Raw genomic sequence first — 13,356 nt, 5'->3', positions numbered from 1 at the left:
CAAGCACCCCCCCCCCCCCACCCACCCACACACACACACACACACCCCACACGTGACCCACCTGGCCAAAGCCGCCCACCACGAGCTCGTGGTCGCCGTCGTATCCGGAGCTGACGCTGCCCTTGAGGCTCATGCGGTCGGTGGTGGTGACGTACAGGTCCACCAGGTACGCCTCAACGATCTGCCGCTCCATGGCCTCCAGCTGCGCATGAGGGGGGTGGAAGACAGAGGGGAAGACAGGGTGGAAGAAAGCGGGGAAGAAAGCGGGGGAGACAGGGCGGAAGAAAGGGTGGAAGAAATGGCGGAAGAAAGGGTGGAAGAAAGGGTGAGAAACAAAGTAAGGTGCGTGACAAGTGTGGAGCAGGGCAGAGCGTGGTGGGTGCGGAGGCCGGGCGGTGGTGGGTTGAGGGCGGCTGGGGGTTTGGCGGCGCGCGCAGGCGTGCCCGCCCGGCACCAAGCATGGCGGCACCGTTCGCTGCGGCCCTGACCATGTCTCGACCTGGCGACAGGCAGCGCCCACCTGCAAGTCCTCCAGGATGCTGCGGATCGCATTCGCCAGCGTCTCGGTGCTGCCTGCCCGCGCCTTCTCGCCCCTGGGGTATAGGGCAGGACGGGGCAGGGGCGGCGCGCTGGGTGCGGCAGACACAAGCCCGTAGAGCGCCGTCATTGCGGTGGCACACCGTGGTACCCACAATGCGGTACCATGCGGTATGACGTACCTGTCCAGCAGCTGCTCCATCAGCTCCGCGTACTTCTCCTCGGCTTCCTCCAGCTGCTCGTCGGGGATGGGCAGCCCTTGCCTGCAAGGCAGTGGTGTGCGGCGTGGCGGTCGTGCATGTTAGTGCCTGGCTGCGTTGGGTGGTGGTGGTGGCGGTGTACGCACGTGTGTGTGTGTGTGTGTGGTGTGGGTGGGTGGGGTGGGGAGAGACAATGCACCCTCCTCGAGCCCCGCGGCACTCCCACGCAGCCCATGTGCAGCACGAAAGGCAAAAGAATCGACCAGTATGCAGGCAGGCGGGCGGCCGCACTTGTCGTAAAGAGTGGTGGCGGCAGGTCCGTCGCGTCGCTTGGGGCGCAGGCTCAGGCCCAGCACATCCACCGCAAACTCCAGCATTGGGTTGACAGGTGGCCTGCGGGAGGTGCCTGCAGCAGGCGGCGCGGCGGCGGGGTGGAGGGGGGGGACAGGCAGGCGTGGAGCCGGCGGCGGCTCTGGCGGCGGTGGCAGCGGTGGAGGCGGCGGCGTGTGCGCGCGGGGGTGGTGGCAGCAGCAGGGGGCGCCAGCCGCAGCAGGCGGGGTCGGCAAGGGAAGCGCTGCCTCTGCCCGACCACCCCCGCCACCACCACCACACACAGCCCACCGCAGATGAAGGTCGCCCCCAGGTCCACCGGCCGCCGCACTTCCCCCGCCACCAGCTGGTGGGTGTGGATGCGGCCTCCCAGCCTGCAAGGGGAGGGTGTGCATCGGTGCGCGGTGGTTGGGTGGTGTGGGGCGGCGCCTCGACAGAAGCGGCGGCAGCAGCATCTGAAGCCGCGGTGGAAACGGCGTGGCCACACCGCTCCAAACCCGTCCCGAGCGGAGCATTCAGACTCTGGTAGAAAGCAAGCAAGCAAGCAAGCAAGCAGGCAAGCAGGCAAGCACGACAGCAACACAGGTTCTTCAAGGAGCGGCGAGGCGCTCTCACCTGTCCCTCGCCTCCAGCACCGTCACCTGCGCGCCCGAGCGCTGCAGGTCTGCCGCCGCCTTCAGGCCCGCCACGCCGCCGCCGATGACGATGACCCTGAGGCCTGCAGGGGGTGGAGGGAGGAGGAGGTGTGTGTGTGTGTGTGTGGTTCTTTGTGTGATAGGGAAATGAGGGAGAGAGAGTGCGCACGACAGAGAGTGTGTGTGAGAGAGAGGGCTCAAGGCAGAGTGTGTGTGTGGTAGTGGGAGTGAGTGGGAAGGCACGGGGCGGTGGGTGGGCACCGAGGCGCGCCTGGCGGGACGGGCTTCTCCTGCCGCACGGCGGCGCCGCGGCCGCCGCGGCCGCCCCGCGCCCCGCGCCGCGGCAAGGCGGCGCCGCCGGCCTGGCCGCGCTGCCGCTGCCGCCGCGCATCCGCTGCCTGCTCCCTGGCATCATCTGACTGGCCGCCATCGGGGCACCCTGTGCGCCACAGCCGGAGCTTGGCGTCGAGCCCCTGCTGCTCATCGTCCGCCGCCGCAGCAGCCTCCTCCTCGCCCTCGCCGCTCGCGAAAGAACTGAGAGCGTCCTGAGAGATGACCGCCACCTCGAGCTCTCGTATCAGCGCTGCAGCGAGGGGGTGGGGGCGGCGATACCGGCGGCGCGGGCGTGCGTCGTGCCGCTGTGTGTGGGGTGGTGCAGCGGGAAGCAGGAAGCAAAGCTGCGAGGGCGGCGCCTGGCGGCAGCAACAGCACATGGGGAGCAGTGGGCGGTCCCCGGGTGGAGTGGAATGCAGGCTGCCTGCCGGCCACGGCTGGCGCAAGAAAGCCCGGAAGGCGGGCAGTCACCCACCAGATAGCTTGTTGCAGCTGTGTCGGAACGAGGCGCCGCCACCCTGCAGCCGCCGGGGCAGCAACGCCGGCCGGGGCTCAGGCAACCGAGCAGCGGCATCGGCGGAAGCGGCAAGCTCGGCGCTTGCCGGCCGGCTGGAAAGCACGGGGCGCCGTGCAGGCGGCCGCAGCCTGCGCCGCTGCCCCACCCACGCGCGCGCATGCACACACGCGCCAGGCCCGCCCCTCACCTTCTTTACGGTGGAGGCGCAGGCAAAGCAGTGGGCCGCATCGGGAGCGTAGTGGTCCTTGTTGGTTCCCACCTCTGTGCAGGCGTCGCAGGCTGCCATGAAGCGGCGCATGGCGGCGCCGCGGTACGGCGGCAGCAGGGCGCTGGGGTGTACCTGTGGGTGGGGTGGGCGGGGCAGGACAGGCTGTCAGGTGGTGGGGTGGGTTTGGGTTTGGAGGAGGGGGCTGGGGGGTGGATGGGGACTGGCGGCGCCGGCGGGAGCAGCGGCTCATTTCAGGTGCCAGACGTTGGTGTGGCGAGCGCTGCCCTTGGGGGCTAAACAGAGAGCAGCCGGGCAGCGATACCACAGCAATACCAAAGGGGTACCAAGAGGCCCCGGGAGCCCCGCCGCGCTCGCCTGCTGCAGCAGCCACTTGAGCCTGGCGGCCAGCTGGCGCGGGGCGTCCGCCGCGGGGCGGCGCAGCAGGTGGTTGTCCTGGATGTACGACCTGCGGGTGGTACCGCACTGTGGCAGTACCATCAGCACGACGCATGGGTGCAATGCATTGATACAGTATCAATCAAAGACGCCGGTACCGCATCACGGTGCTCCAAAGGCGCCTTTGGAGCCGACGCCGGCAGCCGGCCAGCTGGCAGGCGGCAGCCCCACTCACTCCCACTCATCCCACTCTTCCTGCGACACATCGGTGGCGATCGCCTCGTCGGGAATGCTCTGCTCCATGAACAGCAGGCGGGCGGCCAGGGGGATGACCTGGGAGCGAGCGCCCTCCTCCTGCAGACAAGGCGGGGCGCGGGGAGCGGCGGCAGCTGCGTCTGTGCCGTCTGCGCTGTGCGTGTGGTCGTGGGGGGTGTAGGAGGCTGTACAGGGGGTAGCGCTTGTGCGTGGTGGAGGGCGGGATGCGCCGGCAGCAGCTGCTGCAGCGGGCGGGGCGCAGCAGCTGCCGCGCACCTGGCCCCCGAGCTCCGCCAGCAGCTCCTCGGTTGGCGGGAAGTTGGTATCTGCGGGGAAGGTGGGCGGCACGCCAGGTGGCACAGCAGGCAGGCAGCGGCCGGCCGCCTCCCAGGCCAGATGCGGCCCCGGGGCCGGGGCGGGCCTCCCGCATTGCACAACCCACGGCTGTGCATGCAGCGCCACATGGTGCGAGCTGTGCGGAGCACGCAGCAGGCAGGGGACCAACAAGCAAGCGGCGCAGCCCACGGCACAGCCCCACCTGCCCCGCTTCCAAAGTAGGAAAGCGCCATGCGATCGTACAGGAGCGCCTGCACAGCAGGGGCGCCAGGGTAAGCCACGCTGACTGGGCGCGCAGGGTACCGGACAGGCCGGCCGGCAGAGGGTTGGCTGCAGAGGCCCCAGGCGCGCGCTAGCCAGGCGCGGAGGCAGCAGCATGCCCCGGCATACAGCCACGTTATGTGCTTGTGCTATATGCAAGCACATGCGCTGCGCTGTGCAGGCCGTAAGCTGCAGCAAGGGGGCAGGCTGTCGGGCAGCAGCGAGCTGCAGCCGCGGCAGCAGCGGCCGTGGCGGCGGCTGCGACGGCGGCGGCGGCACCAGCCTCCCTCACCGCTTCTTCGACCGTCTCTGTATAGGCGCTGGGGACCTTGTGCTTGACGGCGCAGTGAGAGTCCCAGAACACAGGGTGGTACTGCCCCCTGCAGGGGTACGCATGTGCGTACAGCGCGGCACAGCGCAGCGTGGTGAGAGGCGGCGCACGGCAGCGCACGCAGCATGGCATGGCACTGCAGTGCACAGCGCAGCGTGGCACAGCGTAGCACAGCACACACGGCAGCGCCGCAGCGTCTGCTGCACACGGGGCATGCCACACGCAGGGCTGGGCGCCACAAGCAAGCAGGAGCAGAGACCGCAGGCGGGCGGCGGCCCCACACTCACTTGTAGCCGGGATGCCACACCTGCTCCTCGTCGCTCTCCACAATACTGACCTGCAGCAACACAGCGGCGGTGCGATGGAGCAGCCGTCATAGCGGAGGGTCTGGCCTGGGTCTGCTCTGCCGCCGCAGAAAGGGCTTGCGGCAGCCAACGCAGCAGGGTGACGGCGACGCTCGGGCATGGGAAGCGGGCAAGGAGTTGAGAGCAGGAAGGGGCAGGGCAAGGGGGCGGCTGGGCTCCCGCAGCAGCAGCAGGCGGCGCTGACAGGTCAAGCCTCTTTCAGGCAGAGTGCTGCTGCGCTGTGCACGCTGCGCGCACCCCCAGCCAGCCGGGCACGCAGGGGCTCCGGTAGGCGCGGCCCTCCTCGCCGCCGTCGGGCAGCTGGCGGTCGGGCAGGTGGCGTTTGTCCAGCCTAGCGGCGCGGCCCTGCAGCAGCAGGAGCGCCAGAATGGTGGGCACAGGAGCCCGGCGGGGCGGCAGGTACGGCAAGCTGAGGAGCTGAGCGGCCAGGGGGCAGCGCTGGCAGTCGCCGCAGGGCGCAGCCCTGCCACCTCAGCGCCGCGCTGCACGCGCTGCGACAGCAGCAGGGCTTGCTCGCGAGCCAGAGAGCCGCGTCGCGAGTGCCGTTGCTATCGGGCGGGCAGTAGACAGTCCAGCGCCGGCAGGCAAGCCTGCTCACCAGAACAGTGCCCTTGTGGCGGTCGACGATCCAGGGGCCCACCGGGCGAGCCATGCCAGCCTCCCCTGCAGAGACCGAGCAGCGGGCACCAGGCGCGGGTGCAGAGGCATGTCGGGCAGCTGAGACGCGTAAGCCTGCTGCCCCAAAAAGGATGCCGGCGGCAGGCACATGACGGGACCGCGACAAGCAGCAGCAGTCGCGGCAGCGGCAGCGGCAGCGCCAGCAGCGGGAGCGGCATTCCTAGCAGGGGTTGCTCACTGTCAAAAGCCAGCACGTGGCGGTCGTGCCCCGCGCCCCCTGCCGCATAAAAGCCTCCTTCCTCCGCCTCTGCTATCGCCACGGGGGTGGCCTCCACCTGCACCCAGGCCGCACCGCCAGCCGCGGCATCCGCCCCAGCGGCGGCCGCAACCCTGCGGCCGCGGCCGGCAGCCGCCACGGCCGCCGCCGCGGCCTGCGGCTCGCCAGGCGGCGCCTGCTTGGGCGGCCGCCCGCGTTTCTTGCCGCCGGCGGCTGGCCTGGAGGGCGCGCCAGCCGGCGCCAGCCGGGCACCGTTTTGCGCTCGATGGGGCCCTCTCAGCACCGGCAGCAGCTCATGAAGCTCGGCCTCCTCGCCATCCCCATCCTCATAGCTGCACGGTGCGAAGGCGGGTGGCACGCGGCAGGCGGCAGAGCTGCTGAAGGCAGAAGCAGGGAGCCGGGGAGCCGAGCCTCGGCTCCCCGTGGCAGCGGTGCATGCGCTGCAAGCGGCGGCACACAGGCAGCGGCAGGCAAGCGGTGGCTGGCAGGCGGCACGGCGTCCGCCACGGCAGGAGTTGCATTCAGCAGCGGCAGGAGTCCTCACGTGATGTGGTACAGCTGGCACTCTGCAACAAACCCATCCACCTTGCCAATCCACTTGCGGGGCCCGAACCCAGGGAAGTGCTGCAGGAGGGGGGGACGGCAAGCAGACAGCAGAGGTTCTGAGGGCGGCTGGTCAGGCGCCGCGGTGCAACACTCGCCAGGGAGGTGCATGCGCGGCAACGTGCCCCGCAGACCTGCCGCCAGAGGGCCTGCCACGACTGACTGGCAGGCAGGCAGGCAGGCAGGCAGAGAGGCAGGCAGGCAGCGAGGCTGGCAGGCAGGCAGGCAGGCGGGCGGCCTCACCTTCCTCACTGTCCAGCCGATTAGCCCCTCCGGCAGCTGCGCAGCCACATCAGACGGGTTGAAGAAAGACAGCTCCTCGATGCCTCCCGCTGGCGCTGCCGCGGCTGGCTGACCCTCCTCCTGCTGCTGCTGCTGCTGCTGCTGCTGCTCCTCGCCCTCCTGGTGTTGCTGCTGCTGGCTGTTCGCCCCCACCAGCTGCACCACCAGCATGCCAGGCCTGCTGCCGACGGGCTCCAGCACTCGCCCCGCCACCCACTCCCGCCGGCTGTGCAGGGCGGGGCCGGCTGGGCAGCGCTGCATGCGAGTGCGGCCGGTGGGGACGGGGCCGCAGGGAAGGTCAGCGGGACTGCCACCCGGGTGTGCTTCCACAGCAGCCATGTATGGCAAGCAGCGAATGGATCCAGCGGCGCTGCCAGGGCGCTGCGCCGCCAGCAGGCGGCACGGCTGGCAGCACCAGCAGCAGCGCCTCACCAGCAGCACGGTGCGCCCCACAAGCGCTCCGGCCGTGAGCTTTGGCGCGCCAGCGGCCAGCCCGCCCTCCCGTGGGTCGCCCTCCTCGCCGCCGCTGCCGCCGGCGCCGGCGTCACGCTCAGCCTGGTGTGAAGCCGCCTCCAGAGGCTGCACAGAAGCGGCCGCAGCCGCCACCACGCCAGCAGCGGCAGCAGCGGCGGGCCTCTGCCGCTTGGCCCCACGCTCCGCCTCTTCGCCGCGGCTTGGAACAGCCGCAGCTGCCGCTGCTGGCGCCCGCGCTGCTGCCTGTGGCGCAGCCGGCGCATCCGCTGCGTCGTCAGATGACTCGCCAGGCGGGAGATCGTAGCAGCCGCTGTAAGGAGACTTCACCTGCTGCTCAGCTGGCTGCTCCTCCTGGAGCACAGCCTCCTCCTCCTGCTGCTCCCGCCCGGCTGCCTCTTGCTCTGCTGCCTGCCATGCTGCCGCCTCCTCCACCCCTTGCTGCTGCTGCTGCTGCTCGGGCTGCTGCCGGCTGTGCCGGATGTATTCGCGCTCGCCAGCAGCCAGGGTAGGCGGCTGCTCGGCTGCCACTGCGGCCGCTGCTCTGGCAGCCAACGCCGCCGCCGCCGCTGCCGCGGTGCCAGGGCCCCTCCGCGGCTGCGCCGCCTGCTGCTGAGCGGGGTGCTCGGGCGGGCGCGCCTCCTGGCGGGGCCGCTTGCGCCCCGGCGTGCGGGCTGCCGCAGGCGAGGCCGGCTTGCGGCCGGGCTTGCCGAGCTGGGCTGCCTGGCGCTTGGCTGCCTGGCGCTTGGCCGCAGCCTCATTCGTGTTGCCTCTGCTGAGCACAGTGATGCGGATAGCTGCCTTACTGGAGCTGGTGGCAGGCTGGTGCTGAAACTTGACTTCGTCGCCTTCCTGCAGCCCGTTTGCTTTGACAAAGATGCCCCACCCGCCGGTGATGTTGCAAGAGTCTGCGGCGGCGGCAGCAGAGGGAGGCGCGGTGGCAGGCTGGTGCAGCGATCGTGCGGTGATGATGTCATGGTGGGAGGCAGGCCCAGCGTGCATGCACAAGTCGCAGCCACATGCAAGGTGCGGGAGGGGCTGCAGCAGCGGCACTCGGCTGATGATGCCGGTGCTGCCAGAGCGCAGGCAGTAGTACCCGGCTTCTTCTCGTCAGCGGCCTTCTTGGTCACTCGGCCCTCCCAGGCTTCCCCAGCTTCGTTCTTCAGAAGCACATCGGTGGTTTCTGTGAACCACACCCTGTGGAATCTTGCTGGAAAGCCCAGCGGGGCATTCCGGGAGACGTATGACTCGCTCAGCACCTGCAAGCAGGATGTGGCGCGGGCAGGCGGCGACGGCGGCAGTGGCGGCGGCCGACCCCCGAAAAAGGCCCAGGTGAAAAAGGCCCACCCCCCTGCAGACCCTCTGCAGTCCCATTGTGGCATCTGGCGGCACGGCTGCGCGCCTGGGCACGCTGTAGTGGCCCCCAGACGGCGCCATTTGAACAGCGTGGTGCAGGCGCTCCGGGATGTCGCACCTTTGTGTACTCAAGCTCATCGCCACCTGCCATGATCCCTCGCAGGGCAGGGGCGCGAAACCCCAGGCCAGGTGTCTCGATCGGATGGTGCAAATGGTCTGGGGGGCGGCTCACACAGCCTGGATCCCAATCCAACTCGCACATGTGCGCAGCACCAGCAAGATATTATCTTGCAAGTCCCGCAGACTACACGTGTCAGGGCGCCGAAACTTTACCCGTGGGCGCCTGCGATGGCCCCGTGGGCGCCTGCGATGGCCAAGGCCCACCTGCCGGCGATGGTTCGGATGCCAATTGATATACTTTGGAAGCAGTTGGAGCCCCAAGGTTGCTGCCACAGCGTCAGACCCACCGACGGCGGCGGCGGCCTGCCGCGGGTCTCTTCACCAGTCCTGCAGCGGCATGCGATTCAGATCCACACCCACGTGCAGAGATTAAACATAATGCATACCCGCAACAAGCAGGATTGATACAGGCAGCTGTGCATACAGCCAGCGTGAGTTCCCGCCCAATGAAGAGGCGGCGGCGGCGGCGGCCCCACCGCTGTCAGCTCCGCCACCATTTTCTTGACTGGCTGTGGTCCTGAACCCGAGTGTCAGCCTGAAGGGGTCCTGTGTGGCACCGTGGGCGCTGCGCACTGCTCTGCATGCTGCCGCCCAATTGGAAATCCCGCCAACCATCATCCCGCAGGGGGCGGCCTCCCTCCCTTGTTTTCCCAGCCTCGGCTGGCCGCTATGGCGATGGCTGACATATCGCCCTTTGCCAGCGCCTTTGAGGCCTTTGCGGGCGGGGAGGAGCCGCCCAATGGCGTCCGTGTGGAGGGGTTCGACGAGAGCCACTCCTCCGGCGGGAGCATAGAGCTGCGCCCCGTGTGCAGCCTCACGGAGAGGCAGAGCTCTGTCGGCGCGCTGAGCCAGCTGCTTTTGGCGCGGCGCCAGCTGGAGCGCGAGCAGGCTGCCCTGCGCCCCGGCCTCGGCCTCACTATCCAAACGGCACGCAGCGGCCTGCGCCTGGGACCCTCCTCCAGGCTGAGGCGCGGCGCCGGGGCGCCCCGCATCCAGGAGGACGCCGAGTTCGGCGACAGCGGCGGCGGCGCCGCCGCCGACCCGCACCTGGGAGGCACCGCGCCCAGCTGCGCACCCCACGCAGCGCAGCCCATGGCCCGCGCGTGCAGCGGCAACATCGACATGCCCGCCAGGTGGGGCGAGGGGCAGGTGGGCGCGGGCCCATGGACCGGCGGCGTCCGAGGCTTCCCGCCTTGCACCGGGCGGGCGGGTGGCGCATCCTGTGGCCCCGCAAGCCGCACACATGCCGCCGGGGAGCCCGCAGCATGCCGAGCAGCAGCCGCGCCACGCCCTGCTGGCTGCTCTGCCACCTCCAAGGCCGCAACGAGGCCATGCAAGGGGCCGGCTGAGGGGCGAGCGCCGCGGCTGCCTTCCAGCGCTTGCATTCCCGCCGTGCCGCATGCTCACTGCCCCCTTGCATCTGGACTGCGACGCATGCTGCTTCTTCGCTGCTGCACCTCACCTGGCGATCCAGCAGCTGCAGCCCTGCCGCGGCCCTGCGTGCAGGCTGTCAAAGGCCCAGACCGCGCCAGAGGGCCTGCCAGACTCGCTGGTGCTGGCCGCACTCACCGCTGGGCTGGGGCGCAGCCACGGCGCCTCGCGCTTCTCCCCAACCGCCGTCGCAGGGACGCTGCCCAGCCAGCAGCCGCTGCACCCGCCGCCGGCGCCGGCGCAGGCGCCGCCGCAGCCGGGGGCGGGGCGCAGCGGCAGCGGCGGCGCAGGCGGCAGCGCGCGGCCGCCCATGCCCGTCACACCCATCTTTGCAGCCGCAGCGCGCAGCGGGCAGCACAGCTGCCAGCCGCGCCGACAGCCGCCGCCGCAGCAGCAGGCGCAGCAGCAGCCGCAGTCTGCCTCGGCGGGCGCGGCGGCGCCGCCGCAGCGCCAGGGCTCCTCCTACCGAGACCTTTTTGACGCGCAGGTTGGTAGCTGCTTGCTGTGCTCGAGCGCGCCTAGACCTCACAGCTGGCTATCGAGCGAGCTCGATAATTGCAGGGGAGGCCCGCTGGATGGGCGACGCGCGCAGGCGCCTCGCAGCCAGCTCGCCGCCGCCGCGACCCGCAGCCGAGCGGCGGCGGCCGCTGCCCCGCCGTGCCTGCAGGCCGAGACGGCGATGGCCCAGGCGCAGGTGGCTGGGCTGCAAGAGGCTCTCCGCAGGGTGAGGGCTCGCCGCCGCTGCCGCTGCGACGTCGCCCCAGTGCTGGTCCCTGATCCTCCCTGCCATCATTCCCTGCTGCTGCTGCGGTGCAGAAGGATGAGGAATTAGAGCGGCTGAAGCAGGAGCTGCTGGCGGTCACCGCAGAGCGCAGCATGCTGCGGGAGGCGGCGGGACCCGCTGTGCGCGCCAACCTCTCGGCAGGCGTGCTGGCCGCTGCACCAGCTGGGCCCCCCTCGGCTGCCGCCAGCCAGGCCGCCGCGCGGGGCCCCAGAGGCGCCGGCGGCCTGGCGGCGGCTGCGCTGCGGTGCCAGGCGGCGGCGCCTCGGGCGGCGCCTGCCGCCGTGGCCGCTGCCGCTGCCGCTGCCGCGGCGGGAGCTGCGCCTGCGCCGCCGGCCCCTGCAGCGCCAGAGGAGGAGGCACTGGTGTCAGCCTTTGCCAATGCCCAGGCCTTTTCATTCGAGTGATGATGTGCCAGCTCAGCCTGCCAGCCTGCCAGCCACCCCAGCCCCGGCCTCAGGGCCCTCATTACCAGTAGCCTGTACGACATACTGATTGCCAATAGCATTGCACCCTGGCAAATGCTCCCAGGAGCGCCCCTGCCCAGCCAGATCTGTACCCAACCAACCAACCCGCCATGAATGCACGCCACCAATCATCTCTCATTCATCTGTCATCGAGCTTTTTGTTTTTTCCTCTGCCTTCCTCGCCCTCCCTTCGTGCGACAGCCCTTATGCATCACCCCTTCAGGCGTTTTCCCAGTGTACAGCGCTGCCGTGCCGCCGCCTTTCGCTTGGCCCATGCCACCCCTCCCGTCCCGTGCTCTCCCTGCTTGCCCTCATCCTCTGCTGTTGTCTGTGCCTTTGTGCATATCCTTGAAATCACTGCATTGCCTCGCGCCGCCTGCCACGATATCCTCTCGCAGTCAGCCTCCGCTGCGCATCTGGCCCCACCTTGACACCTCTATCCCAGGAAGTTCCTGCTGCTTGACATCTGCTACACACCCTCGTGCCCTTCTACCCCTGTCTCTACATAGATATACCTTGCTTTTTTTCCCATACGCTAGCGAAATGCTATCAGCCGCTCGTCGCACCCATCCCAAAACTGCATGCCGCCAGACCGTGTAAGCGCAGTCGGCAAATGGCGGCGTGGCAGACATCATCGGCGTGGAGCCGAGTGCTCCAGGGCGAGGGGGGGAGGCACATGGCAGGCATGCGGTGGGCAGCACATAGGGCAACTGGAGCCAGAAGTTCAAGGGCAATTGCTTCCCTGACGCTGGCACCTTCCCCTGCCTCTCCAGCCTGATGGACAGGGTGGGGAGACACATGGTGAGTGTAGAGGCATTTAGCCCCATACCACGGCTCGCCCCATTCCACGGCGTGTGCTGGCGTTGGCAAGGGGATGGAAGGCAGGACGATGCATGGTGGCCGTGGAGGAGCAACATGCGCGGAAAAGCAGGACATCAGACAGCGAAGCCCTCGTGACGCAGTCTGCCCTATGGCTGGCGATGTGCCCCCTTGCGCACCGCCCGCTGCAGCTGCCGCCTGCCGCCACCAGTGCACGGGCCCAACTGCAGTTCCGTGCAGAACCCCAGTGCTGTCCCGCCCGGAAACCAGCACGTCTGTTTCGAAAACCATAGGTGGTGCTGGGGAGCGTCAGCCGTGCGACATCCCGTCCTGTTCCTTGGGTCTGTCCGCTCGGCAAGCGCAAGCTGCGGGGCGAGCGCAAAATGCCAGGTTCCAAACGGTTGGTTGTTTGGTTGGAGGAGACAGAAATGAGGTATGGTGGCTCTCCAGCGACCGAAAACGGTGGGAACGTGCGGCGCTGGCAGGAACGCCATGCAAGGCCGATGAACCCGATTTCCCGCCATCAGCCCCCCTCAGGCGTCAATCACCTTCAATTTCTCTCCTTCACAACGCTGCTCCACCCCAGGACAGCCCAAGGTGAGGACCGCGCCGCGCCCGGCTGCCCCCCGCACTCTGTTGCCGCAAAAGCCGGTGGCTTTCTGGCATCACAGGGCGCGGTGGGGCTCCTACGGGGCAGCAGGGTGGGTCGCGAGGGGCCCAGCGGCCCAGACCTAGTCAGCCCTTGCCGCCCCTGCGCCCATAGGCCACCGCTACCTCGCCTGCAGGCCCTCTGAACATCGAACAACCCGCCACAACAGTGTGCCTGCCTCCCAGTTCGGCCACACCAGACCGACCTTGCCCACCCACACGCAGCTGCGCGCGTGGCGGGGCCCTCACGTGCACTGCCCAGGCCCCCACCTCTCACGGTGGCGCCCCAAAGCCGGCGGCGGGGCCGGCCCTGACGGCAGCAGCCGAGTCTCGGCGCGGTGACGGCGCCTCTTTCGGTGGCTCGCCCACCGCCACCGCCGTAGCCCGTAGCAGCAGCGACACCAGGCCCACCGCTAGCATGGCAGACTTTTTGTCGCCCTTCGCGGCGTCCTACGTGCAGCAGCAGGGGGCCGCCACCCCGCCTGCCGCTGCCAGCACCCCGCCGGAGCCGAGCCGCAGCAACAGCCCCGTGCGCGTGGTGGGCTTTGATAGCAGGTGGGTGCTGGCCGCCTGGGCCCTGTTTGCTCTGATCCTGACGGGGGCCCATCGCGGGCGACCCGTACATGCATCACCCGATGTGCCCACCATGTTTGAAGCCGACCCAGACCCCCTGCTGTGGCCCGCTGCTCTCTTGAGCTCAGCCAGTCACATGACGATNG

At 69.5% G+C, this 13,356-nt stretch overlaps 2 protein-coding genes across 2 annotated transcripts in view; one reads left to right on the top strand and one right to left on the bottom strand.

Moving 5' to 3' along the window:
* The window catches only part of CHLNCDRAFT_138597 (hypothetical protein), a gene marked incomplete at both ends in the record, with an annotated part of 11,869 nt that extends 3,407 nt beyond the window's left edge, over positions 1–8,462 (bottom strand). The window contains 23 exons of the mRNA XM_005844624.1: positions 62–202; positions 521–593; positions 720–800; positions 1,029–1,143; positions 1,359–1,441; positions 1,683–1,778; positions 1,964–2,285; positions 2,511–2,553; positions 2,740–2,892; positions 3,094–3,226; positions 3,392–3,510; positions 3,688–3,737; positions 3,950–3,998; positions 4,301–4,388; positions 4,627–4,676; positions 4,942–5,049; positions 5,303–5,367; positions 5,561–5,931; positions 6,144–6,223; positions 6,446–6,739; positions 6,917–7,863; positions 8,052–8,214; positions 8,430–8,462. Coding sequence (XP_005844686.1) covers positions 62–202; positions 521–593; positions 720–800; positions 1,029–1,143; positions 1,359–1,441; positions 1,683–1,778; positions 1,964–2,285; positions 2,511–2,553; positions 2,740–2,892; positions 3,094–3,226; positions 3,392–3,510; positions 3,688–3,737; positions 3,950–3,998; positions 4,301–4,388; positions 4,627–4,676; positions 4,942–5,049; positions 5,303–5,367; positions 5,561–5,931; positions 6,144–6,223; positions 6,446–6,739; positions 6,917–7,863; positions 8,052–8,214; positions 8,430–8,462 — 3,657 coding nt within the window. The remainder of the gene's footprint in view (positions 1–61; positions 203–520; positions 594–719; positions 801–1,028; positions 1,144–1,358; positions 1,442–1,682; positions 1,779–1,963; positions 2,286–2,510; positions 2,554–2,739; positions 2,893–3,093; positions 3,227–3,391; positions 3,511–3,687; positions 3,738–3,949; positions 3,999–4,300; positions 4,389–4,626; positions 4,677–4,941; positions 5,050–5,302; positions 5,368–5,560; positions 5,932–6,143; positions 6,224–6,445; positions 6,740–6,916; positions 7,864–8,051; positions 8,215–8,429) is intronic.
* A 698-nt stretch (positions 8,463–9,160) lies between these two features.
* CHLNCDRAFT_138596 (hypothetical protein) lies at positions 9,161–11,110 on the top strand (the record flags this gene model as incomplete). The annotated part of the gene is made up of 4 exons (XM_005844700.1): positions 9,161–9,624; positions 9,998–10,409; positions 10,590–10,646; positions 10,739–11,110. 4 exons carry the CDS (start codon positions 9,161–9,163, stop codon positions 11,108–11,110), a joined length of 1,305 nt encoding a protein of 434 aa, XP_005844762.1.
* Positions 11,111–13,356: the final 2,246 nt, after the last annotated feature.

This window comes from Chlorella variabilis (assembly GCF_000147415.1).
Source record: "Chlorella variabilis unplaced genomic scaffold CHLNCscaffold_21, whole genome shotgun sequence".
Lineage (NCBI taxonomy): Eukaryota > Viridiplantae > Chlorophyta > Trebouxiophyceae > Chlorellales > Chlorellaceae > Chlorella > Chlorella variabilis.
The sequence above is the reverse complement of the archived record's forward strand: the minus strand, read 5'-3'. Positions and strand labels throughout refer to the sequence as shown.